We start from the raw sequence: 24,717 nt of genomic DNA, 5'->3' as shown, positions 1-24,717 counted from the left end.
ATACATGGACTCGGTAGGACAAGAGCAGATGGGGGGAGCCATCTTCTGCAGTAAGAGCTACACAGGTGCCCAGGGCTCAGTGCATTTGGAGCTTGCCTTTCCTCAGCTCCTGGTCCCCCTGGGGCTCCGAGTTGGAAAGTCAAAGTGATGACTACCATCTTCCCGTGAAAGAGCAAAGGCCCAGCAACAACCAGCAACACAGTGGGTTCCCTGGATTCTGCTTCTCTCTGACGCTGTGTTGATTTGATTGTTATTATTTCTAAATCCAATTCTTTCTCAGGGACTGGGAAAGGTTCACCCCTTGTGATCAAGCTTAAAGTCTCAGTGCTGAAGCAACAGGAGATTTCTCAGAGGAAAGAGACAACTCACAGGTGTGTCATGGTGCCGGCGGCTCTGAGGGACCTCCCACCCCAGAGTCATCTGGAACCCCCATGAGTTACCCATCCCCATTACCCAAGTGCTCCTCCCGATGCAGTGATTACCTTGGTACATGGCAGGGGAGATGGGCCAGCTGATGCCCAGGGCCTCGTCCTCTCAGAACGTCTGGCAGAAGTCCCTCAGCATGGCCAGGCCCAGGTCCTGGCGGCGATGGCTCCTCTGGACAAACACGGTGTCTAAGACAGGCAGCAGGTAGCATACACCCATGCTATCACCACACAGGCTGCCTGAGGGGAAAGCAAGAGACACGTCCTGTCCCCTGGGCTGGACTAGCCTGCCAGGACTCGGCGGGACTCCCACTTGCCTGGTCACTGGTACCATCCGGAAGCAGTGCAGCCTCACAGACTAAACCACTGAAGACCAAACAGCAGATCACCCTAAACCACCAGCTCTCCAGCTTACTGGGCAGCCCACACATTGTCAATTACTGTGAGCAAGGCCACTAGGCTATTGCCCTGAAATGAAATGCAAACCCAGGTGACCGAGCAGAGCGAGGCCGTCGCGCACCCAGACTCCTCACACCCCTCCCTCACTGTGCACAGTTCAGAGACCCCCAAAGCCAAGGAGGAGCATCTGAGCAACGTCAAAGTTCTCCGTGATGTGGGCTGGGAGACCCAGCCAACACATCTCCACGGCATGGACTTGTTCAGAGTTCACCATGGCCAATTATGGCAAAGGTACACTTGACCCAAACAGACTAAGTCCTGTTTCCCATAGAACATCAATGACCCTGCTATTGCAGAGCAAGAGAGGCTACAGCTGGCACCTCTCCCACTTTTCTACCCTGAATTTAACTTTACTGCAACCAGCACTAACACCAGCAAAGTTGCTGTTTCTGCAACAGGAACCTACCCTTGCAGTCAGTCACCTCTGTCGTCACCCTGCTAGAAATACCACACACACCCGACTATATCACCTTCCTCACTTCCCAGCTGCACAGTTGCCTGTGCTCTAGATGCACTGGAATCCAGCAAAAGAAATATGTCACATAGTCAGCTCCCATTGGAAGAGGTGGTATTTGTGCCTGCAAAGATTCAAAGGTGAGTAATTTCCCAAACAAAAAAATGATTCTGAGTCTAATTAGCCAGGCTGAATTGCAGAGCTACATGCTACTGTAGTGAACTGTTTGAAAAATGGCCACAATTATTCCCCTTCCTATATCCACACACCTTTGCATGTGATTTTGAAGGTCCTCCCATCGAAATATGGGATCTATTTCCTCTCCCCTTCAATCTTGCTGGCCGGGTGACTCACTTTGAGCAACAGAATGAAGCTGGCAACAGCACACCAGTTCCGAGCCTAGGCCTCTCGGGGTCCAGGGCCCCTCCATTCTTTCACAGATCCCTATCACTCACTACAAGAACAAACCCAGGCTAGCCTGCCACCAGGAGAGAAACATGGCCCAGGCACCCTCGTGGTCCCAGCCAGCATCTAGCTGGTCTTAAGAAACAGGTGGGCAGGTGACCACAGACACATAGGCCAGCCCAGCCTAGGGCAGAAAACCACCCAGCTGAGCCTCAGCAAACTCGCCAACCAAAAGAATGGTGAGCTAAATAAATAGTTGGTTTTGTGCCCAATATGAATGAATAAATAAATAATCTGTGACCAACGAGCAACCCCAATTCACTTGAGATGGTAATTGTAAAGAATTTGGACTTTACCCTCAATGTGCCTGAAATGACAGTGCCAACTGGGTTGCAATTATATAACTTCCAATTTTATAGACAACAAGAACAATCGTCCCCAAACAGTGAAGTCCTTCAAAGCTAAGAATGTTTAAAATTAAATAAAGATACAATTCCACTCACAACAGCATTAAAAAGTAAATACTCAGGAATATATTTAACAAAAGAAGCATAAGCCTTAAATACTGAAAAGCACAAGACATTGTTGAGGGAAATTAAAGAAGATCTAAATAAATGAAGAGAAATTCCATGTTCATGGATTGGATCAGGGTCCCCAACCTCCAAGCCACAGACCAGTACCGGTCCGTGGCCTGTTAGGAACCAGGCCACACAGCAGGAGGTGAGCAGCGGGCGAGCCAGCGAAGCTTCATCTGTATTTACAGCCGCTCCCCATCACTCGTATTACCACCAGAGTTCCACCTCCTATCAGATAAGTGGCGGCAATTAGATTCTCATAGGAGCACAACGCTCCTGTGAACTGTGCGTGCGAGGGATCTAGGTTGCGCGCTCCTTATGAGAATCTAACGCCTGATGATCTGAGGTGGAGCTGAGGCAGTGATGCTAGCGCTGGGGAGCGGCTGCAAATACGGATTATCATTAGCAGAGAGGTTTGACTGCACAGAGACCATAATAAATCAATTGCTTGCAGACTCATATCAAAACCCTATCAGTGAGTGGCAAGTGACAAGTAAGCTGCATCTTACAGAATAGATTGGACATAAGCAACACACTTCAGGTGTCACTGTCTCCCATCACCCACAGATGGGACCATCTAGTTGCAGGAAAACAAGCTCAGGGCTCCCACTGATTCTGCACTATGGTGAGTTGTATAATTATTTCATTATATATTAAAATGTAATAATAATAGAAATAAAGTGCACAATAAATGTAATGCACTTGAACATCCCAAAACCATACCCCACCCCCCGGCCCATGGAAAAACCGTCTTCCACGAAACCAGTCCCTGGTGCCAAAAAGGTTGGGGACTGCTGGATTGGATGACCCAATACTGTTAAGTTGCCAATTCTTCCTAAACTGACCTGTAAGTTTAACAACAGTCCTATCAAAATCCCAGCAGGCTCTTTTGTGGAAATTGACAAGCTGACAGTAAAATTCCTGTGAAATGCAAAGTCTCTAGGATAAACAAAACAGAAAAAAAAAAAAGAAGAAGAAGAACAAAGTTGGAGGTTTTATATTAACCAATTTCAAAGCTTCTTATAAAATCAAGGTAATCAGACAGTGTGATAATGGTGCAACGGTGGGCATATAGATCAATGGAGCAGAAGTGAGAGTCCAGAAGTAAACTCTTACACTCTGAATTTCTACAAAATGCCATGGTAACTCAGTGGGGGAAAAGACAGACTTTTCAACAAACTGTGGTGGAATGATTGGACATCCATAAGCCAAAAAATAACTAATTAATTAAAAATGAACAAATTAATGAATGAAGCTGAAACAGAACAGAGCCCAGAATGAGACTCACACAAACACAGTCAACTGATCTCTGACAAAGGAGCAAAGCAAAGTGAATAGAGGAAGGACAGTCTTTTCAACAAGCGATGCTGGGACAGTTGGACGTCCACATGCAAACCATGAACCTAGACACAGACCTTAAACCCTTCACAAAATGTAGCTCAAAATGGATCACAGACACAAATGTACAATGCAAAACTACAGAACTAGACAATAACATAGGAGAAAATCTAGATGACCTTGGGTTTGGCAATAAACTTGTACATACAGCATCAAAGGCATGATCCATGAAAGAAAAAATTGAGAGTTGAATTTCATTAAAATAAAATTTTTCTGCTCTGTGAAGGACACTGTCAAGAGAATGAGAAGCCACAAACTGGGGGGAAAAATATATTCAAAAGACATATCTGATAAAGAACTATTATCCAAAATATACAAAGAGCTCATAAAACTCAACAATAAAAAAACAAACAACTTGATTAAAAAGTGGGCCAAAGACCTTAATAGACACCTCACCAAAGAAGCTGTACAGATGGCAAGTAACATATAAGAAGATGTGCCACATCATATATCATCAGGGAAATAAAAAGTTTTTAAAAGTGAGATACTACCATACACCTATTAGAATGGCCAAAATCCAGAACACTGTAAACACCAAAATGCTGTTGAAGATGTGGAGCAAAAGGCACTCTCCTTTATTGTTGGTGGGAATCCAAAATGGTACAGCCACTCTGGATGACAGCTTGGTGGTTTCTTTTCTTTTTTTTTTTTTTTTTAATTTTTGGCTGCATTGAGTCTTCGTTGCTGCATGCAGGCTTTCTCTAGTTGTGACGAGTGGGGGCTACTCTTTGTTGTGGTGCACGGGGCTTCTCATTGCAGTGGCTTCTCTTGTTGTGGAGCATGGGCTCTAGGCGCATGGGCTTCAGCAGTTGTGGCACACAGGCTAAGAAGCTGTGGCTCACAGGCTCTAGAGAGCAGGCTCAGTAGCTGTGGCACATGGGCTCAGCTGCTCCACAGCATGTGGGATCTCCCCGGACCAAGGATCGAACTCGTGTCCCCTGAATTGGCAGGCGGATTCTTAACCACTGCGCCACCAGGGAAGTCCCAGTTTGGTGGTTTCTTACAAAACTAAACCTACTCTTACCATAGGATCCAGCAATTGTGCTCATTTATATTTACCTGAAGGAGTTGAAAACTTATGTCTACTCAAAAACCAGCACAAAAATGTTTATAATGCCTATATTCATAATTACCAAAACTTGGAAGCAACTAATATATGCTTCAATGGGAGAGTGGATAAATAAATTATGGTACATCCAGATAATGGAATACTAGTCAGTGCTAAAAGGAAATGAGCTATCGTGCCATAAAAAGATATAGAGAAACCTTACAGCATATTACTAAGTAAAAGAAGCCAATCCACAAAGGCTACATAGCATACAATTACAATTATATCTTCTGGAAAAGGCAAAACTACGAAGGCAGTAAAAATATTAGTGGTTGCCAAGGTGTAGGGGAGAGCAAGGGATGAATACGTGGAACACAGGATTTTTAGGGCAGTGAAGCTACTCTGTATGATGGTACAATGATAGAACATGTCTTTATACATTTGTCAAAACCCACAGAACGTACAACACAAAGAATGAACTCTAATGTAAACTATAGACTTTAGTTAATAATAATGTATTCTTATGGATTGAATTGTGTCTCCCCAAACCTCCAGTACATCAGAATGTGTCTGTATTTGGAGACAGGGCCTTTAAGAGGTGATGAACTCAAAATGAGGTCTTTAGATGGGCTCTAATCCAATCCAGTTGGTGTCCTTATAAGAAGAGGAAATTTGGACACACAGAGGGACATCAAGAATGCACACACACACAGGAAAACCGTGAGAGGACACACCAAGAAGATGGCCATCACAAGCCAAGACATAGGCCTCGGAAGAAACCAAACTTGCCTACACCTTGACCTTGGGCTTCCAGCCTCCAGAACCGTGTGAAAATTAATTTCTGTTGTTTAAGCCACCCAATGTGTGGTGCTCTGTTACGGGAGCCCTAGTCGACTAATACATGCATCAATATTGGTTTATGAATTATAATAAATGTACCACACTAATGCAATATGTTAATAATAGAGGAAACTCTGTGTGTGTGGAGGGGGATGAGAACTCCCTGCACTTTCTGCTCAATTTTTCTATAAACCTAAAACAGCTTTAAAAAGTAAAATCTGCTAATTTTTTAATGTATAAGGTATTTTTAAAAATGAAGCTGGACCCTTACTTCACATCATATAAAAAATTAATTCAAGATGTATCTAGATATAAATATGAGAGTTAAAACTGTAAAGCTTTCAGAAGAAAACACAGAAGGAAATCTTCACAACCTTGGGTTAGGCAAAGAGTTCTTAGCTTTGACATCAATGGACACAACCAACTGGTAAATCTGACTTCATCAAAATTAACTTGGTACTTCAAAAGACACCACAAAGAAAATAAAAAGACAAGCCACAGACTGTAAGAAAATGTTGCAAATCACATTCCTGATAAAAGACATATCCAGACTATATAAAGAACTCTTATAATTCAACAAAAAGAAAATCAACAACCAATTAAAAATGGACAGATGATCTGAACAGACACTTCTTCAAAGAAGACATACAAATGGTTAATAATCAGTGAAAAGATACTCAACATCATTGGTCATTTAAAAATGCAAATTAAAACCACAATGAAATGCCACTTTTGACCTACTAAATGGCTATAATCAAAAAGACAAGCGTTGACAAGATGTGGAGAAATTGGAACCCTCATATATTGCTGCTGGGAATACATAATGGTACAGAAACTTTGTCAAATAATTTGGCAGTTTCTTAAAAAGTTAAAACATATGCTAACCAAAGACCCACCAATTCTGCTCCTAGGAACCCACTTAAGAGAAACAAAAACATGTCCATACAAAGACATGTATGCAAGTATTTATACCAGCATTATTCATAATAGCCAAAAACTGGAAACCATACTGGTAAATGCATAAACAAAATGTGGTACAGTCATACCATGGAACATTACTCAGCAATAAAAAGGAATAAAATACTAATATATGCTGTAATTTGGATGAACCTCAAAAACACCAAGCTGAGTGAAAGAAGCCAGACACAGAAGACCACATACTGTATCTTTCCATTTATATGAAACATCCAGGAAAGGCAAATTGATGGAGACAGAGAGCAGAGCAGTCATTCCCTAGAGCTGAGATGGAAAGGGACTGACACCAAAGAGGCAACTTTTGGGGGTGATGGAAATATCTAAAATCTGGATTGTGGTGCCGGTTATACAACTCTCTAAATTTGCTGAAAAACAAGTCCCTGAATGGTACACTTAAAATTGGCAACTTTTATGGGATGTAAAATTATACTTCAAAAAAACTGATTTGGGGCTTCCCTGGTGGCGCAGTGGTTGAGAGTCCACCTGCCGATGCAGGGGACATGGGTTCATGCCCCGGTCTGGGAGGATCCCACATGCTGCAGAGAGGCTAGGCCCGTGAGCCATGGCCGCTGAGCCTGCGCGTCCGGAGCCTGTGCTCTGCAACGGGAGAGGCCACAACAGTGAGAGGCCCGTGTACTGCAAAAAAAAAAAAAAAACCTGATTTGAAAAGATACAATGAATTGTGTTAAGTTGTATTAGAAAGATACAATTAAGTAAGGAAAGGGAAAAATAATAACTTTACAGTATAGAAAGGGGGTAGACATCCCCTTGAGTGATCAGGGTGAATATTACCAGTAGTAACGTTGGCATCTTATACCCCACACCTGATGTGACCACGTGAGGAGAAGCATGCTTCACTGAGCCCTAAACCCATAACCCTGATCAAATCATGAGATAATATCATACAAACCTAAATTAATGGACATTCCATAAATCTCCTGACGAGTACTCCTCAAAAGTGTCCAGGTCATGAAAGACAAGGAAAACCAAGAAATGGTCCCAAATTGGTAGGGGAGGCTAAGAAGACCTGAAGATTAAAGACAACAAAGACTCCTGATCAGATCCTACAAGAGAAGGACATTGCTGGAAGATCAGCCCATGTTAGTTTCTCAGTTTTGACCATTGTGCCATGGTTATGTAAGATGCTAACATTAGGGCAAGGTGAGTGAGGATATAACAGGAACTCTCTGTCCTATCTTTGCAACTCTTCTGTAAAACTAAAATTATTTCAAAATAACAATCTGGGGTGGGGCAGAGGAACACTGCACCAGTCCTTCCTAAAGGCTCATCATACTTTCAAGTTGGTCAAATAACACCCATCTCAATTCACAAAGCAACAAATTGGCCTCTTAATAAGAATATTAATGAACTGTAATAAGAATATTACAGCCTGATTGTGAACAGGGCTGAGAGAGTAAGCTGGTTGCACACAAATGGACTCCCCATTCATAATCAGAACATAAAATCCTAGGAAACCTTCCCACATACAATAGCACAGAACAGTTGGTAGGAACCCTAGCCATGATCTAATCTACTCTACCCATTTTAGAGACATGGCAGCTGACAGGGGCAAGAAAGGTTCAAAACATAGGACTTGGCTCATTTTTGTCAGTAACAGCTGCCCAACTGGCTCTCATTAGCTCATGGGGAGTGTTGATACCACAGCAAAGAAATTAAAGGGAAGGAGACAAAAAGGATAGAAATGAATTAAAATGAAAACAAAGATACAACATAAAGTATTTTTTAAAAAATTAAAGAGTTGCTAAAGCCAGAAGGAAGACAATTCATAAAGCACATTAGGAATTAAAATAGATACATCACTATAGATGCAGCAGAAATTTAAAAGGTAAGAGAATACTGCAAATAACTGTAGGTCAATAGATTTGAACAGATGAAAAGGACAAATTCCTAAACTACAACCCACCAAAACTGACTCACAGAAAAACAGAAAAACTAAAGTATCCTATGACCATGGAAATCTGAACGCAGTAGTTTAAATCCCTCCCACACTGAACACACAAGGTCAGGTGACTTTAGAGATAAGTTCTGCCAACTTTCCCAGGAAAGCCTTCCAGAGCACAGAAAAAGAGACATTAGTCCCTGACTCAGCCTATGAGCACAGTGTAACCTTTTCAGAGAAAAAGATAAAAAGCAGATGAAGATCAGATAATTAAGCAAATAACAGTAGTTCCTGAACATAAGACAAAAAACTTAAACCAACAGTAGCAAACCGAACTCAACAAAGTTACTCCACTGGTAACTGGTTTCTCTGCTCATGCCCCAGGTTGTTCTGGGGGAGATACAAATGATCAATAAGGTATCCAGGGTGAAACTACCACCCCCAGGCATGAACTAACACCACACAGAGGGCTTTTCCATCAACAGCCTGGGAGGACCTGAAGAAGGAACCTCTGTGAGGATAAGACGAAGCCCACCAAAGAGTAAAGGAGGGGGCACCAGCAGGCTATCCCCCTAACAATACATACCCCAACAGATCAAAGACAAAGAGGAAGACAGTTACTCTAGGAAGAGAGGAATATATTCTTAGGATACCTAAGACAGACGGTGCACCATAGGGAAGTGATAGCAGCAGCCAGCCAGGAAGTAGCAGAAAAAACTGTATCTGCTTCAAAAAGATTTGTCAGGAAGGAAGACGACATAAAAGACAAGTGGCAAGACAAATGCCACAGTGTATTTCCACTGCCCGGATGTCTTGACACCCAAGACCTGGGCACCAGGAAAGTTAAGGTGTGAGTCCATAGAACGCAAAAGAGCCAAGTGCCCGGCCAAAGCTCTCTTCACACTTCCTTTTGCAAAGCTGCATTTGTGCGGCTGTGAGCACCCGTCCGGGTTTGTACTGCTAATCCCCAAAGGCAATACGCTGACAGTAGCTGCTTCAGACACTCGGCTCTGTGGAGCATTTTAAGAATAACTGCTCTAAAAATCCAAATGCAGGCCAAATAGTCACAGTTGCTAGTCCAAGACATTAAGTGCAAACAATAAAGGTATCTGGGATACTCTTAAACCTGGGAAACTCAAAACAGTAGTAGCTAAAAGTGTTAACTTTTGCTAACCGTTGACACTCTCTTTTCGTGACAATCATACTGCATGTCTGTCGTGGGCCCGCTTCACAGGGTTAGAGCCACACTCCCTGGGCACCTGGGGCAGCTGAGCAACTACTGACGATACCAGTAAATGGTCTGGATGTTCCCGAATTCTCCCCACCGAGGAGCATTACTAACATCAATTTGGATAAAACCTTTTTTTTTTTAATATGAGACATTTAAACTGTATTCTCTAGAACAGGGGCTGGCAAACTTTTTCTGTAAGGGTCAGGTAGAAAATACTTTAGGCTTTGGGGACAACCACTCACCCCTGCAGTTGTAGAGCAAAATCAGCCACACACAATACGAATGCACGAAGCTGTGTTTCAATACAATTTTATTTACAAAAACGGACGACAGGCAGAATCTGGTCTACAGGCCATAGCTGCCAACACCTGCTCCAGAAAAACATCACTTTTAACAAGCAAGAATGTTCAGAATCCTATTTGTATAATAATCGTCTTTTCTCAGAAACAACTGAAAATAATGCAATAACATGAACCACCCCAAAACAAGATACACTTGGAGATAAGCTTTAGTTATATTGTTTCCTCTTTGAAAAGTATCATTTCTTTCTATATGTTTGACTATTATAACAGGAATTTATTTATAAGGTGCCGTAAAATTAGACTCGTTTTTAAAATATTGAAGAAAAACTTATTTGCTTAAAGGAAATAACCTTGGCCAAGTTGGATTTATCCCGGGTGGTTTAACATAAGAAAATTTGTATCAGTAATTCATCTCATTTGTCAATTACAGGAGAAAGAACTGCTTGTTTAATGTAACACTGGACTCTGCACATTATCCAGTTCATATGACACAGAACATAGAAAAAAAATTTTAAAGCAAAAGAAACTACCACTGAAAATGCATGCCTTAGGTGAGTGGGTCTCAAACTCTAGAATGAAACATGAGAGTCACCTGGAGGGCTTGTTAAAACAGAGATTCTTGGGCCCCATTCCAGTACCGGGTGTCTGGGGCAGAGCCTAAGAACTCCTGTGGCCCAGGACAGAGAAGCAGCAGAGAGTGTGCTGCTGGAACATTCTATCCATTAGGCATTATCCATTATGCAGCAACGAAGGGCTGCCTGGTGGTCCTGACTGGAGGTATTCCAGCCCAGGCTGAGACCTTATCAACTGGATCCTCCCATGGATGATTATGGGGTGTCTGCTCAGCCATGGTTTTTCTTTAAAACTGCCCCTACCACAGCCCCAGTTAAAGAGCTGAGGCTAGGTGGCCATATCGGAAGCACGAAAGCCTGCCCACCAAGGTGGCCCCATGATCCACAAGAACTCAATCCGCGGGCCAGCTGGACCAACCTGATTCTTTCAAGAGGTTTTGAATGAAGTGAAACTGGGACTATAATAGGTCTCAGCCCTTTAAGGCAGTACAGGTAGACCTGGGTGGGCATCACGGCAAACTACAGTCAAGGTTATGAGGAAGCAGGAAACATAAGTGAGCAAAGGAAGCTGGCTTGCAAAGATGAGAATGGAGCAGCAGCTGGGTGCCCATCCCAGCATAGGAAGCCAGTCTGTGCCCCATGAACTTCCCCTGCAGCCTTCCAATACCCCATCTTGCAAGCCCTTCTCTTCCTCGCGACAGCAACCCCTTTCTCATCGGACAGCGGAGCTGGTACCTGAACCTACACCACATTCCCACTACTCCACTTTTGCAGCTTATGTCTCCACTAAAGTCCAGAACATGGCATGAAGGCCCCCTGCTTGAGGGGACAACAGGGTAGGAGTGGCCTGTGACATGGAGTATCAGGGGGAGGGGAGAGCAGAAGGCCCTGGTGACCAGCAGGGCAGCTGAGGCCACTTCAAGGCATCACAGCCATCTCACAGGTCACACGCTTGTCTAGATGGCAAATCACTTAACTGAACACTTTTAAGTGCCATTCCTGTTTTTACGATTTGCTTTAGTGTTGGGCTTTCAGGAATCTGAAATACAAAGCTGTTCGTTATATATTTTTATATAAAAGCAAAATACTTACTAGCCCTGCCTTAAATCGGCCGACTCTTCACTTACCAGTCCAGTGTTTTTTTTCCTTGAATGCTGTCTTGTGGACTAATGGTTTGAGGGCAAAAGTTAAAGTAAAACCCCACTAATTTTGGTTATCTAGGGAGAATTTCAGCATAAAATAATGAAATGGCTAAAGTTGCAATATTTTGTAAGAAAGGCAATTATGGAACTATCAAACGAAGGGAGAAACTCAAACTGGCCCATTAACAAATGTTCCCAAAGAGAGCTCTGCCTGAAAAGATCTCATTCATTCTATACCAAGGCACCCACTTGTTTCAAAACTGAATGTTCTCCTCACACTAAAGAGGCACATACTACTGACAGACACAATGATTTGGGTGAGTCGCAAAAGCATCATGAAAAAGTGAAACAAGTCAGTCTCACAAGGCTACATACAGTCTGGTTCCACTACATGACATTCCAGAAAAGATAACACTACAGTGATAGAGAACAGATCAGTGGTTGCCAGGGGTTATGGGTGGGGGGTGAAGGGGTGGAAAAGATTAGAACAAGAAAGAGTTTCAGAGGGGGGTGGAGAACTATCCTGTATTTTAATTATGGTTGTGATTATAAAATTCACGGAACTGAAAAGCCAAAAAAGAGATCAATTTTACTGTCCGATAATTTTTTTAATAATACTTAAAGTCACACACATACAAAAATGAATATGCTTAGAAACAATGTATACTCTTAAAAAGGTGCAACCTGCCCCCGCCCCGTGATCCAGTTTATGAAATGAATCTGCATATTTTCTTTTCCTCACAGAATGAAATTATAAGCTGCAGCCTAGCTGAAACTAAATTAACAGATATTCTGAATCATGTGGATCTAAGCTAATGAAGAGAAATTGTACTGCTGCAAAGTTGGGAAGCATGCCATGTGCTACGCCCATAACCTAGGTATCGACACAACACTACATGAAGCTGTGACAAGCACCAAGGACAATGCCACGACTGAAGAAACACCATTAACTGTTCTGAACTTTTGAACTATAAACTCCTCCTATAGTCAATTAAGCCACAAGTACTCGCCAGTGATTTTTTTCACAAATCATATGTTTAAAATAATAAAACATTGTAAATAATATCTATTCACTATCTAATTTATTTTTTGCTTAATTTACCGGCATGTTGCTAGTATCAACCATTTTTTAATTCATCAAAGCAAATCCCTCTCTCAACTTATAGAAAGGGATGGGAAAGCAAGGAATAAAATTCTATGATTCATCCCTGGACAGAGTCCCCATCAGATGATGATGGTAAATTAAGTGGTCATGCAGAGTCTCAGATATAATAACTATTTTAAAAACAAATTTTTAAAAATCACTCACAGATACCATAAGGCATTCAAAAGCACATAGAAACCAGAAGAAATTTTAATTTCAGAAAATTGCAAATGAAATAGGTTAAAACCTGTGAGTTTGCAGCTTACTGGCCACAGGGTATAACTCAACCCCCAAGGCTACAGAAAATATTGGTGGGAAACGCTGCAGCCTTGCCAGCTAAAGGCATCAAAGATCAAATTTTAGGACTAGGAAAGTAGCTGGAAATTTAAAGGCTCAGTGGCAATATGGAAACCACAGAATGAATGAAACCTTAATTCAGAGCAACCGCCCAAATCCCTGGCTCATAAATAATCTACACATGAGTGAAGGAGAACCCAGAGGACTCAACCAAAAGAAGTCAGAAACCAGAGAGATATCCACCCTTGAAAGATGGAACTACACATGATCAGATCTGTGACTCTGGTGCTTTTCTTAACCAAGTACATTCCTCAACTTGGGCAGCTCAACTGGCAGGAAGCTGAAACCAAATGGGTTTGATGGGTAAGGGTACAGAGCCCAAAACCAGCAGACACAAGGAAACCACAGGGATCAGCAACGTCCATACCCAAATCTTTGTCTGGCCATCAACTTTGCAGGCACAGGGAAGACCTCTACAGAGCGAGGCTACAGAAGCAGCCATGAGACATCGTACTCACACATGTCAGCAGCTACATATCAAAGGAGACAGAGTTTGTGATTTGAATCCAGGCAAGCCAAATACCTCCCAGATCAAAAATCCTCAAAAACACACATAAAAAGTCAGAGTTGCTGCAATATATCTGCAACATCTAGCCTTCAACCAACACATGCAAAGAAACAGGAAACTGTGACCCACACTCAGGAAAAAAAAAAAAAAAACAGATATAGTCAATATAACTGATTTTATCTTTTTTCTTTAGATTTATTTTTTATTGAGGTAACACTGGTTTATAACATTATATACGTTTCACATGTACAATATATTTATACTTTTGAATACCCTACACTGTGCTCATCACCAAAAATTTAGTTTTCATTTGTCACCATACAGTTGATCCCCTTTACCCATTTCACCCTCCCCCTTCCACTCCCTCCCCTGTGGTAACCACTACTCTGTTCTCCATATCTAGGTGCTTGTTTTATTAGGTTTGGTTTGTTCATTTAATTTGAGGGGTTTTTTGTTTTTATATCTCATATATCTTATATGAGAAATCATGCAGTATTTGTCTTTCTCCATCTGACTTATTTCATTTAGCATAATGCCCTCAAGTTCTATCCATGTTGTCAGAAACAGCAAGTTTTCATCTTTTTATGGCTGCATAGTATTCCATGGTGTATGTATGCCACATCTTCTTCATCCATTCATCTGCTGATGGGTATTTAAGTTGTTTGCATGTCTTGGCTGTTGCAAATAATGCTGTGATGAACATACAGCTTTTTGAATTAGTGTTTTCATATTCTTTAGAAACTCAAATGTAGGATAGCTGGATCATATAATAGTTCTATTCTTAATTTTTTGAGGAATCTCCATACTGTTTTCCATAGTGGCTGCACCAGTTTACATTCCTACCAACAGTGTATGGGACCATACAAAGGTTACCTTTTCTCCACATCCTCGCCAACACTTGTTATTTCTTGCCTTTTTGATAACAGCTATTCCAACAGGCATGAGGTGATATCTCACTGTGGTTCTGATTTGCATTTCCCCAATAATGAGTGATGTCAAACATCTTTTCATGTGCCTGTTGGCCATCTGTATGTCTTCTTTGGGAAAATGTCTACTCAGATCCTCTGCTCATTTTTTTTAATCAAGTTGTTTATTTTTCTGTTGTTGATTTGTATGAGTTCTTTAAATATTTTATATATTAACATTTTATAAGATGTACATTTACAAATATCTTCTCCCATTTGGTAGTTTATCTTTTCATTTTGTTGATGGTCTCCTTTGTTGCATGGAAGCTTTTAAGTTTGATGTAGTTTATTTTTGCTTTTGTTTCCTTTGCCTGAGGAGACAGATACAGAAAGATATTGCTAAGACCAATGTCAAAGAGTATACTGCCTATGTTTCCTTCTAGGAGTTTTATGGTTTCAGATCTTTCATTCAATTCTTTAATCCATTTTGACTTAATTTTTGTGTATGTTGTGAGATAGTGTCTAGTTTCATTTGTTTGCATGTGGCTGTCCAGATTCCTCAACACCATTTATTGGAGAGACTATCCTTTTTCCCCATTGTATGTTCTTTGCTCCTTTGTTGTAAGTTAATAGTTCGTGTATGTGTGAGTTTATGCCTGGGTTCTCAATTCCATTCCATTGATCTATGTATGCTTTTCTACAAATACCATGCTGTTTTAATTGCTATAGCTTTGTAAAAGAGTGTGAAATTAGGGAGTGTGATACCTCCAGCTTTGCCCTTTTTCTCAGCATTGCTTTGGCTATTTGAAGTCTTTTATGGTTCCACATAAATTCTAGAATTTCTTTGTTTAATTTCTATGAAAAATATCCTTGGCATTTTGATAGGGATTGCATTAAATCTGTAGATTGCTTTAGGTAATATGGATGTTTTAACAATTTTAATTCTTCCGATCCATGAGCACAGAATATCTTTCCATTTATTTTTGTCTTCTTCCATTTCAGGTCTTTCACCTCCTTGTTAAATTTATTCCTAGGTATTTGATTCCCTTTGTTGCGATTGTAAATGGTATTATTTTCTTAATTTCTCTTTCTGCTAGCTCATCATTAGCATATAGAAACATAACACATTTTTGTATGTTGATTTTATACCTTGCAACTTCACTGTATTTGCTTGTTATTGCTAACAGTTCTTTGGTAGAGTCTTTAAGCTTTCCTATATATAAAATCATATCATCTGCAAATAGTTTTACTTCTTCCTTTCTAATTTGGATGCCTTTTATTTCTTGCCTAATTGCCCTGGCTAGGACTTCCAATATTATATTAAATAAGAGTGGCAAGAGTCAGTACCCTTATCTTGTTCCTGATTTTAGAGGGAGAGCTTTCAGTTTTTCATGACTGAGTATGATGTTAGCTGTGGGTTTATTATATATGGCCTTTTTATGTTGAAGTATGTCCCTTCTACCACTTTATTAAGAATTTTTATCATAAGTGGGCGTTTAATTTTGTCAACTGCTTTTTCTAGATCTACTGAGATAATCATATGTTTTTTACCCTTCATTTTGTTCATGTGCTGTATCATGCTGACTGACTTGTATATGTTGAACCATCCTTGCATCTCTGGAATAAATCCCACTTCATCATGGTGTATGAACCTTTTAATGTACTGTTGGATTTTATCTGCTAATATTTTGTTGAGGATTTTTACAACTATGTTTAACAGAGATATTGAACTATGTTCATCATAGACATATAACTATTTTCATCACTGGGTGTGTGTGTATGTGTGTGTGTGCCGTCTTTGTCTGATTTTTGTATCAGGATGATGCTGTCCTCGCAAAACAAGTTAGGAAGCATTCCCTTCTATTACATTTTTTGGAAGAGTTTGGGAAGGACAGGCATTAAAGCTTTGAATATTTGGTAGAATTCACCTGTGAAGCTGTCTGGTTCTGAACCTCTGTTTTGGGGGGAGCTTCTTGACTACTGTTTCAATCTCTGTACTAGTGATCAGTCTAGTCAGATTTTCTGTTTCTTCATGATTCAGTCTTGGACAGTTATATGATTCTAAGAATGTGTCCATTTCTTCTAAGTTGTCCAATTTGTTGCATATAGCTGTTCATAATATTCTCTGGTAATCCTTGGTATTTCTGTGGTATCCGTTGTTATTTCTCCTCTTCTGATTTTATTATTTCTTTCCTCCTACTGACTTTGGGCTTTGTTTGTTCTTCTTTTTCTAGTTCCTTTCAGTGTAAGTTTAAATTGTTCGAGATTTTTCTTGTATCTTGAGGTAGGCCTGTTTACTATAAACTTCCCTCTTAGTACCACTTTTGCTGCATCCTATAAATTTTGGTATGTCATCTTTTCATCTTAATTTATCTTCAGGTAATTTTTTTATTTCTCCTTTGATTTTTTCATCAACCCAATAGTTGTTCAGTAGCACTTTGTTCAGTCTCCATATATCTGTGATTTTTTCCAGACTTCTTCTTGTAGTTGGTTTCTAGTTTCATACCACTGTGATCAGAAAAGATGCTTGATGTGATTTCAATCTTCTTAAATTTACTGAGACTTGTTTTGTGTCCCAACATATGGCCTACCCTTGAGAAAGTTCCATGTGCACTTGAGAAGACTGTGTATTCCACTGCATTTGGATGGAATGTTCTGTACAAATCTATCCAATATATTTGGTCTAATGTTTCATTTAACACCTCAGTTTCCTTGTTGATTTTTTTGTCTGGACAATCTATCCATTAATGTAAGTGGGGTGTTAAAGTCCCCTACTATTATTATGTTCCTGTCAATTTCTCCCTTTAGGTCTGTTAATAATTGTTTTATGTATTTTGGTGCTCCTATGTTAAATGCATATATATATATATGCATTATATATACATATATATATCAACCACTTAGTTTCCTTGATAAATTGTCCCCTTTATTATTATATACTGTCCATCTTTGTCTCTTGTTACCTTTTTTGGGCTTTAAGTCCATTTTGTCTGCTGAGTATGGCTACACCCACTTTCTTTTGACTGGCATTTGCTTGGAGTGTTATCTTCCATCCCTTCACTTTTAGCATATGTTTGTCTTTTAGAGCTGAGGTGAGCCTCCTGTAATGTATGGTTGTTTCTTGTTTTTTAATCCATCCAGACACTCTGTGTCTTTTGATTGGTGAATTCACCCCATTTACATTTAGGGTAATTATTGGTAAATGAGGACTTATTACTGCCATTTTATCTTTTGTTTTCTGGTTTCTCTATATCACTGTTGTTGCCTTTTCCTTGTGTTTCAGCCTGCCATCTTGGTTTGGTGGTTTTCTATGATTTTTTTTCAGTTTCCTCATTTTTTATGTTTACTGTCTCTGCTCTAGATTTATGTTTTGTGGTTACCACGAAGTCTGTATAAAATGCCTCATACGACTGGGCCCGTGAGCCATGGCCGCTGAGCCTGCGCGTCCGGAGCCTGTGCTCCTCAACGGGAGAGGCCACAACAGGGAGAGGCCCGCATACCGCAAAAAAAAAAAAAAAAATGCCTCATAGATAAAATAGTCCTTTGTCTGCTGATCGCATCTTATCTTCATTTACCTATAGGGTTTCTGACCTTTTCCCCTTCCCCTTCTGCATTTTTGTTGTCTCAAATTATCCCTTTTCATGTTGTGAGTTTGTTGCCAAATTGAGGTAGCAATAAATATTTTTTCTGATTTTCCCCTTTTAACCTTTATGCTATAATAAAATGTTTAATACCTATTCTGATAAAGAGTTACAATTTTCTGATTCTATGTATCACCTTACTCAAAGTTTTGTGTCCTTTTACCTTCTTGTTTCTGGTAGAAGAGCTCCTTTCAACATTTCTTGTAAGGCACATCTAGTGTTGATGAACTCCCTCAGTTTTTAGTTACCTGGAGAAGTCTTTATTCCTCCTTTATATCTGAGTGATATTATTGCTGGATAAAGTATTCTTGGGTGACGGTTTTTATCTTTCAGTATCTTAAGGATGTCATTCTACTCCCTCCTGGCCTGTCGACTTTCTGCTGAGAAATCTTCTGATAGCCTCTGTGGGTTCCCTTGTAGGTTACCATCCTTTTTTTCCCTGGTTGCCTTTAAAAAGTCTTTTTTTGTCATTGACTTTTGACAATTTTAATACGATATGTCTTTAAGAAGGTCTTTTTGCATTGAGGCAATTAGATGTTCTCTTAGCTTCATGGACATGTATATCAAGTTTCTTCTCCAGGTTTGAGAATTTCTCAGCTATGATTTCTTTAAATAATCTCTCTGCTCCCTTTTCCCACTCTTCTCCTTCTGGGATACCCATAACCCTAATATGCACCCTTCTTAAAGAGCTGGATAGCTCTCGTAGAATTTCCTCATTTTTTATATTTTAATTCTCTTCCCTCTTCTACTTGCATCATTTCTAGATTTCTGTCCTCGAGCTCACTAATTCTCTCTTCCATGTGGTCTGATATATTTCCAGTGCTTTCTAAGGCATTCTTTATGTTGTTTATTGAGTTCTTCAGCTCCAGAATTTCTTCTTGGTTCTTTCTTAGAGTTTCAGTATCTTCAGTAAAGTATTCCTTCTGATCATTAATTTTATTCCTGAGCTCATTGAACTGTCTTTCTGAGTTTTCTCATAGCTCAATGAATTTCTTCATGACACCTATTTTGAATTCTTTGTCAGTTAAATTGCAGTATTCTGTGACTTTAAATTTGGCTTCTGGAGAACTGTCATTTTCTTTTCGTGGCATGGCGTTACTTTGGCTCTTCATGGCACTTGAGTTGTTCCTCTGCCCATGCATTTGAAGTAGCAAATACCTTTCTGCTTGATTCTAATGATTCAACAGGTTAGAAATTAGAGGTCTTTCTTCTGTTTTCCAGTAGGTGGCGCTATAGCACAAGTTTATGGTTTTCCTTACCTGAGCTGCCTCCAGTTATGTTTGAGAGTTGGCACATTCTACCCTCCACCACCTCTGTCAGAGGTGTGGCCTGTGTCCTCATTATTGCTTCTTGTGGCTCCAGGGGTCAATGATGCCTTCCTGCTGCTAATGTCACTGGGATGATGGGCTCTTCCCTGGCATCCAGGATCCCCTGAGTTGTAGACTCTGCTGCCACAGGGGGAGGATGAGGGTGGGCAGAGCAGGGGTTGCACAGGCACCTGTGCTATGCCCAGTGTTCTAAGGTTCACAGACTCCATCACTGGGTGTGGAGGAGTAGGGGGCCTGAGTTGTGAGCACGTCAGTGGCTGGAGGAATGGGGTCTCAGGCCCCACTGCTGCTGCTGCCCAGTTACCTGTGGCTGCAGGCACCACTGCGGCTGCGAGGCCAGAGTTGTGCTCACTGCCTCCCCTGATGTTATGTGTTCTCTGGGGCTATGGGCTCAGCTTCCATGGCCAGAGAGCTGGGCTTCTGTTCCCTCAGTTCTGCCTCCCCTATGTGTTCCAGTCCACCCACCTTTAAATGTGCAGATATGTGGAAATCTCTGGCATCCCAGTGGGTTGAGCAGAGGCACCTTTGTTGAGCTGTGGATGCTTTACTGGTTGTTGACTGAAAGGGAGGTTTTCACTCTGTCATGTTGCTGATGTCACTCTAATATAACTGATTTTAAATAGGCCCAGATGTTGGATTTGGTAGACAAAGAACTTAAAATAGCTTTACAAATATGTTCAAAGAATTAATTTTTCAAATTAAAGGGAAATATATGCTCAATGAATAAATAGAGAATCTCAACAGAGAAATAGAAACTATACAAAACAGAAATTATACAGCTCAAAAGTACAGTAACTGAAAATTTTAAATAGGTTCAATAACAGTTTGGAGATGGCAGATAAAGTTGAATATGGTTCAACAGAAATTATCCAGCCAAAAAAGAGAAAAATGTTTGAAGAAAAATGAACAAAATTTCAGAGACCTGCAAGACAATGTGAAGCACCCCAAGGTACATATAACTGGAATCCTAGAAAAAGAGAAAACAGCACAAAAATTTGAAGAAATAATGGCCAAGAACTTCCTGAATTTGGTAGAAAACTTTAAAGATTCAGAAAGCTCAACAAACTCCCAAAAATATAAACAAAAATAAAATCACTCCTAGACAAATCACAGTTAAACTGCAAAAAAAGCTAAAGAGAAAGTCTTAAAAGTATTCAGAGAAAAGTGCATGTCATATATGATGAACAACAATAGATTAACTGCTGACTTCTCACGCAAGACTATGAAAGCCGGAGGATACTGGAACAAAGTATTCAAAATTCTGAGGGAAAAAAGCTAACACTAATTATTCTACATCCAGCTAAACAACCCTTCAAATATGAAAGCGAAATAAAGGCATTTTCAGTAAACAAAACCTGAGAGAATTTACTGCCAGCAACTCCACTACAAGAAATGCTAAAGGAAGTACTTTAGCCTGAAGGGCAACTGGGACCTATACAAAAAAATTGTAATGGTAAATACGTGGGTAAATATTTTTAAACTATATATTTTTTCTTAACATCTTTAAAATATATAACTACTTAAATTAAAACTTATAAGTCAGTAGCAACAGGTTTATAACAAACAGATCTAACATATAACAATAGCACTATGTAAATAAAATGATGGGTACATAAAAATACACTATTGCAAAGTTTCTATATTTTACCTTAAGTAATTCAATATTCACTCTAAGTTAATATAAGTTTAAGTTTAAGATGCATATGTAATCTCTAGAGCAACAACTTTAAAAAGTACAAAAATATAAAGCTAGAAAGCCAAGAGAGAAATTAAAATGGAATAGTAAAAAATATCTGATTAAGGGCTTCCCTGGTGGCACAGTGGTTGAGAGTCCGCCTGCCGATGCAGGGAACACGGGTTCATGCCCCAGTCCGGAAGGATCCCACATGCTGCGGAGTGGCTGGGCCCGTGAGCCATGGCTGCTGAGCCTGCACGTCTGAAGCCTGTGCTCTGCAATGGGAGAGGCCATAACAGTGAGAGGCCCACGTACCGCAAAAAAAAAAAAAAATCTGATTAAAACAAAAGGAGACAGGAAAGGAGGAACAGAGAAAACCAAAAAGAAACAGAAGACACAAAACAAATTGCAGCAGAGAAGATCTAAGTACAATCATAACAATAATTAAATGTAGGGGACTTCCCTGGTGGCGCAGTCATTAAGAATCCGCCTGCCAGTGCAGGGGACATGGGTTCAATCCCTGGTCTGGGAAGATCCCACATGTTGCAGAGCAACTAAGCCCACATACCATAACTACTGAGCCTGCACTCTAGAGCCCATGAACCACAACTACTGAGCCCACGTGTCACAACTACTGAAGCCGCATGCCTAGAGCCCATACTCCACAACAAGAGAAGCCACCGCAATGAGAAGCCCACGCACCGCAATGAAGAGTAGCCCCCACTCGCCACAACTAGAGAAGCCCGTGAGGAACAACATAGACCCAACGCTACCAAAAATAAATAAATCTTAAAAAATTAAATGTAGGGTTTCGTGGTGGCGCAGTGGTTGAGGGTCCGCCTGCCAATGCAGGGGACACGGGTTTGTGCCCCGGTCTGGGAGGATCCCACATGCCGCAGAGCAGCTGGGCCCGTGAGCCATGGCTGCTGGGCCTGCGCATCCAGAGCCTGTGCTCCATGACGGGAGAGGCCACAACAGTGAGAGGCCCACGTACCGCAAAAAAAATAAAAAAATAAAAATAAATGTAAATAGACTAATGTTCCAATCAAAAGGCAGAGATTATTAAAACTAGATTTAAAATCCAAGACCCAGTTGTATGCTGTCAACAATACACAAGGTTTAAATATAAAGACATAGACTAAAAGTAAAAAGCTAGAAAGAATATATTCTGTGCAAACAGTGAGCATAAGAAGATGAGGTGGCTGTATTAATAACAGACAAAATAGACTTCTTAACAAGAGATATTACTGGAGACAAGTGGAAGGACACTTCATAATAACGAAATGGTCAATACATCAGGCAAATATAGCAATTATAAATTAGATGTGACTAATAACAAAGCTCCAAAATACACAAAGTAAAAACTGACAACTAAAAGAAGTGATGAATCCACAATCATAAAGACTTTAACATACTTCCCTCATAAATTCATAGACTTAGACAAAAATATTAGTTAAGAATATAGAAGATCTGAATGACACCATCAATCACTTTAACCTAACCAACATTTCCAAAACATGAAACCAAATACCTACAAAATACACACACTCTTTCAAGTCCATATGGAGTGTCTACCAAGATAAACCATATACAGGGCCGTAAAACAACTCTCAATAGTTTTCAAAATATTAAAATGTTACAGACTATATTATCTTATTGCAACAGAATTAAGTTAGAAATCAACAAAAAATAAAACATCTGGAACAGCTCACAAATATCTGGAAATTTAAAACTCACTTTTAAAGGAACCATAGAAATCACAAAGTAAATTGGAAAATATTTTGAACTGAATTATAATGAAAATTAGTAAATGATAGATTAGACCACTAAAATTTAACACTTCTGCTCTTTGAAAAAATTATTAAACCAAAATGAAAATGTTTTCAAAATATATCTGATTAAGAACCAATATCTAAAACACATAAAGAATGCTCAAAGCTCAATAATAAGAAAACAAATAACCCAATAAAAATAGGCAAAAATATCTGAACAGACACTTACCAAAGAAGATATATGACCATAACAAAAGCACATGAAAACACGATCAATATCATTAGTAAAATGTAAATTAAAACCAAAATTAGACATCACTTCCCATCTTGCAGAACGACTAAAATTAAAAATACAACACCAAGTACCAGCAAGGATGTAGAGTGATTGGAACTCTCAAACATTGCTGGTGGCAAGGTCTATATAATTATTCCATGGAAATGCTTTTATTCTCTCTCTCCAAAAATAAGCTAGTTCAGAAACAGGCAGTAAAAAATGTTTTTAATTGGCAATGTATATCTGAAAAATATATTTTATTTACTTAACTTTCTACTCATTTGATACTTTTTAATATATAAATTTATTTATTTATTTATTTATTTTTGGCTGTGTTGGGTCCTCATTGCTGCGTGCGGGCTTTCTCTAGTTGCAGCGAGCGGGGGCTACTCTTCGTTGTGGTGCAAGGGCTTCTCATTGCAGTGGCTTCTCTTTGTTGTGGAGCATGGGCTCTAGGCACGAGGGCTTCAGCAGTTGTGGCACGCGGGCTCGGTAGTTGTGGCGCACAGGCTTAGTTCCTCCACGGCAATGTGGGATCTTCCCAGACCAGGGATCAAACCCATGTCCCTTCGTTGGCAGGTGGATTCTTAACCATTGCACCACCAGAGAAGCCCCTCATTTGATACTTTTTAAACTAACTCAATTGTTGAGTAACTAACAGTCAACTGCCACTTAAAAAAATCAGTTCATGGATGAAAACAACAATACCTAGTAAGCAGCTTCAGAGAACTTTCCATCAAATTCGTGGAATTCGTCAGAAATGAAGAGGAGGCAGAAATCCAAGCACCTAGACTGATCTGCCCCAACTCAACACCATAATATCCTCCTTCCACTGCAAGGTTCTGGGTCTGCCTTGGGAAGAATGAGGCAGCCACATCCAGCCTCTGCTTAATTCTCACAGAACAAAGTCTGGGGTATCACTGCAACCAGGAGCAACAGCAGCAGTGGGCAAGACCAAGGTCAAGCTCTTTCTGCCCCTTAGCTGTGGTTCTCACACATCGGGTTGGAATCTGTTAACAGTTTTTGTTTCTATTAGTAGGACATCTACAGCAGAAATGATTTAGCTACAGATTTAAGACAAGCCATGTGGTAGAAAATGACAACAAATGGGTCTCCCAAGAAAGAGGAATTACAAAATACTTCCATTTCAAGTATTCTCCAGATCCTTGGTCTATCTAAATAATGACTAAAGAATACAGCCACCCCAAAAAGTGAAACAGTACATCAAAACAAAGGACAGGGCTTCCCTGGTGGCGCAGTGGTTGAGAGTCCGCCTGCCGATGCAGGGGACACGGGTTCGTGCCCTGGTCCGGGAGGATCCCACATGCCGCAGAGCAGCTGGGCCTGTGAGCCATGGCCGCTGAGCCTGCGCGTCCGGAGCCTGTGC

The 24,717-nt window shown here is 40.3% G+C and overlaps 1 protein-coding gene across 1 annotated transcript in view; it reads right to left on the bottom strand.

The window, feature by feature from the left end:
* LOC309802504 (protein FAM169B-like) overlaps window positions 1–24,717 on the bottom strand; it is a gene marked incomplete at its 3' end in the record, with an annotated part of 84,909 nt that overhangs the window by 9,256 nt on the left and 50,936 nt on the right. Inside the window, 2 exon segments of the mRNA XM_082618106.1 lie at window positions 483–534; window positions 538–665. Coding sequence (XP_082474232.1) covers window positions 483–534; window positions 538–665 — 180 coding nt within the window.

The sequence above is a fragment of the Mesoplodon mirus genome (genome assembly GCF_964341445.2).
Source record: "Mesoplodon mirus genome assembly, chromosome: 4".
Taxonomy (NCBI): domain Eukaryota; kingdom Metazoa; phylum Chordata; class Mammalia; order Artiodactyla; family Ziphiidae; genus Mesoplodon; species Mesoplodon mirus.
Note: the sequence above shows the minus strand (reverse complement) of the source record. Positions and strands in the feature narration are given on the sequence as shown.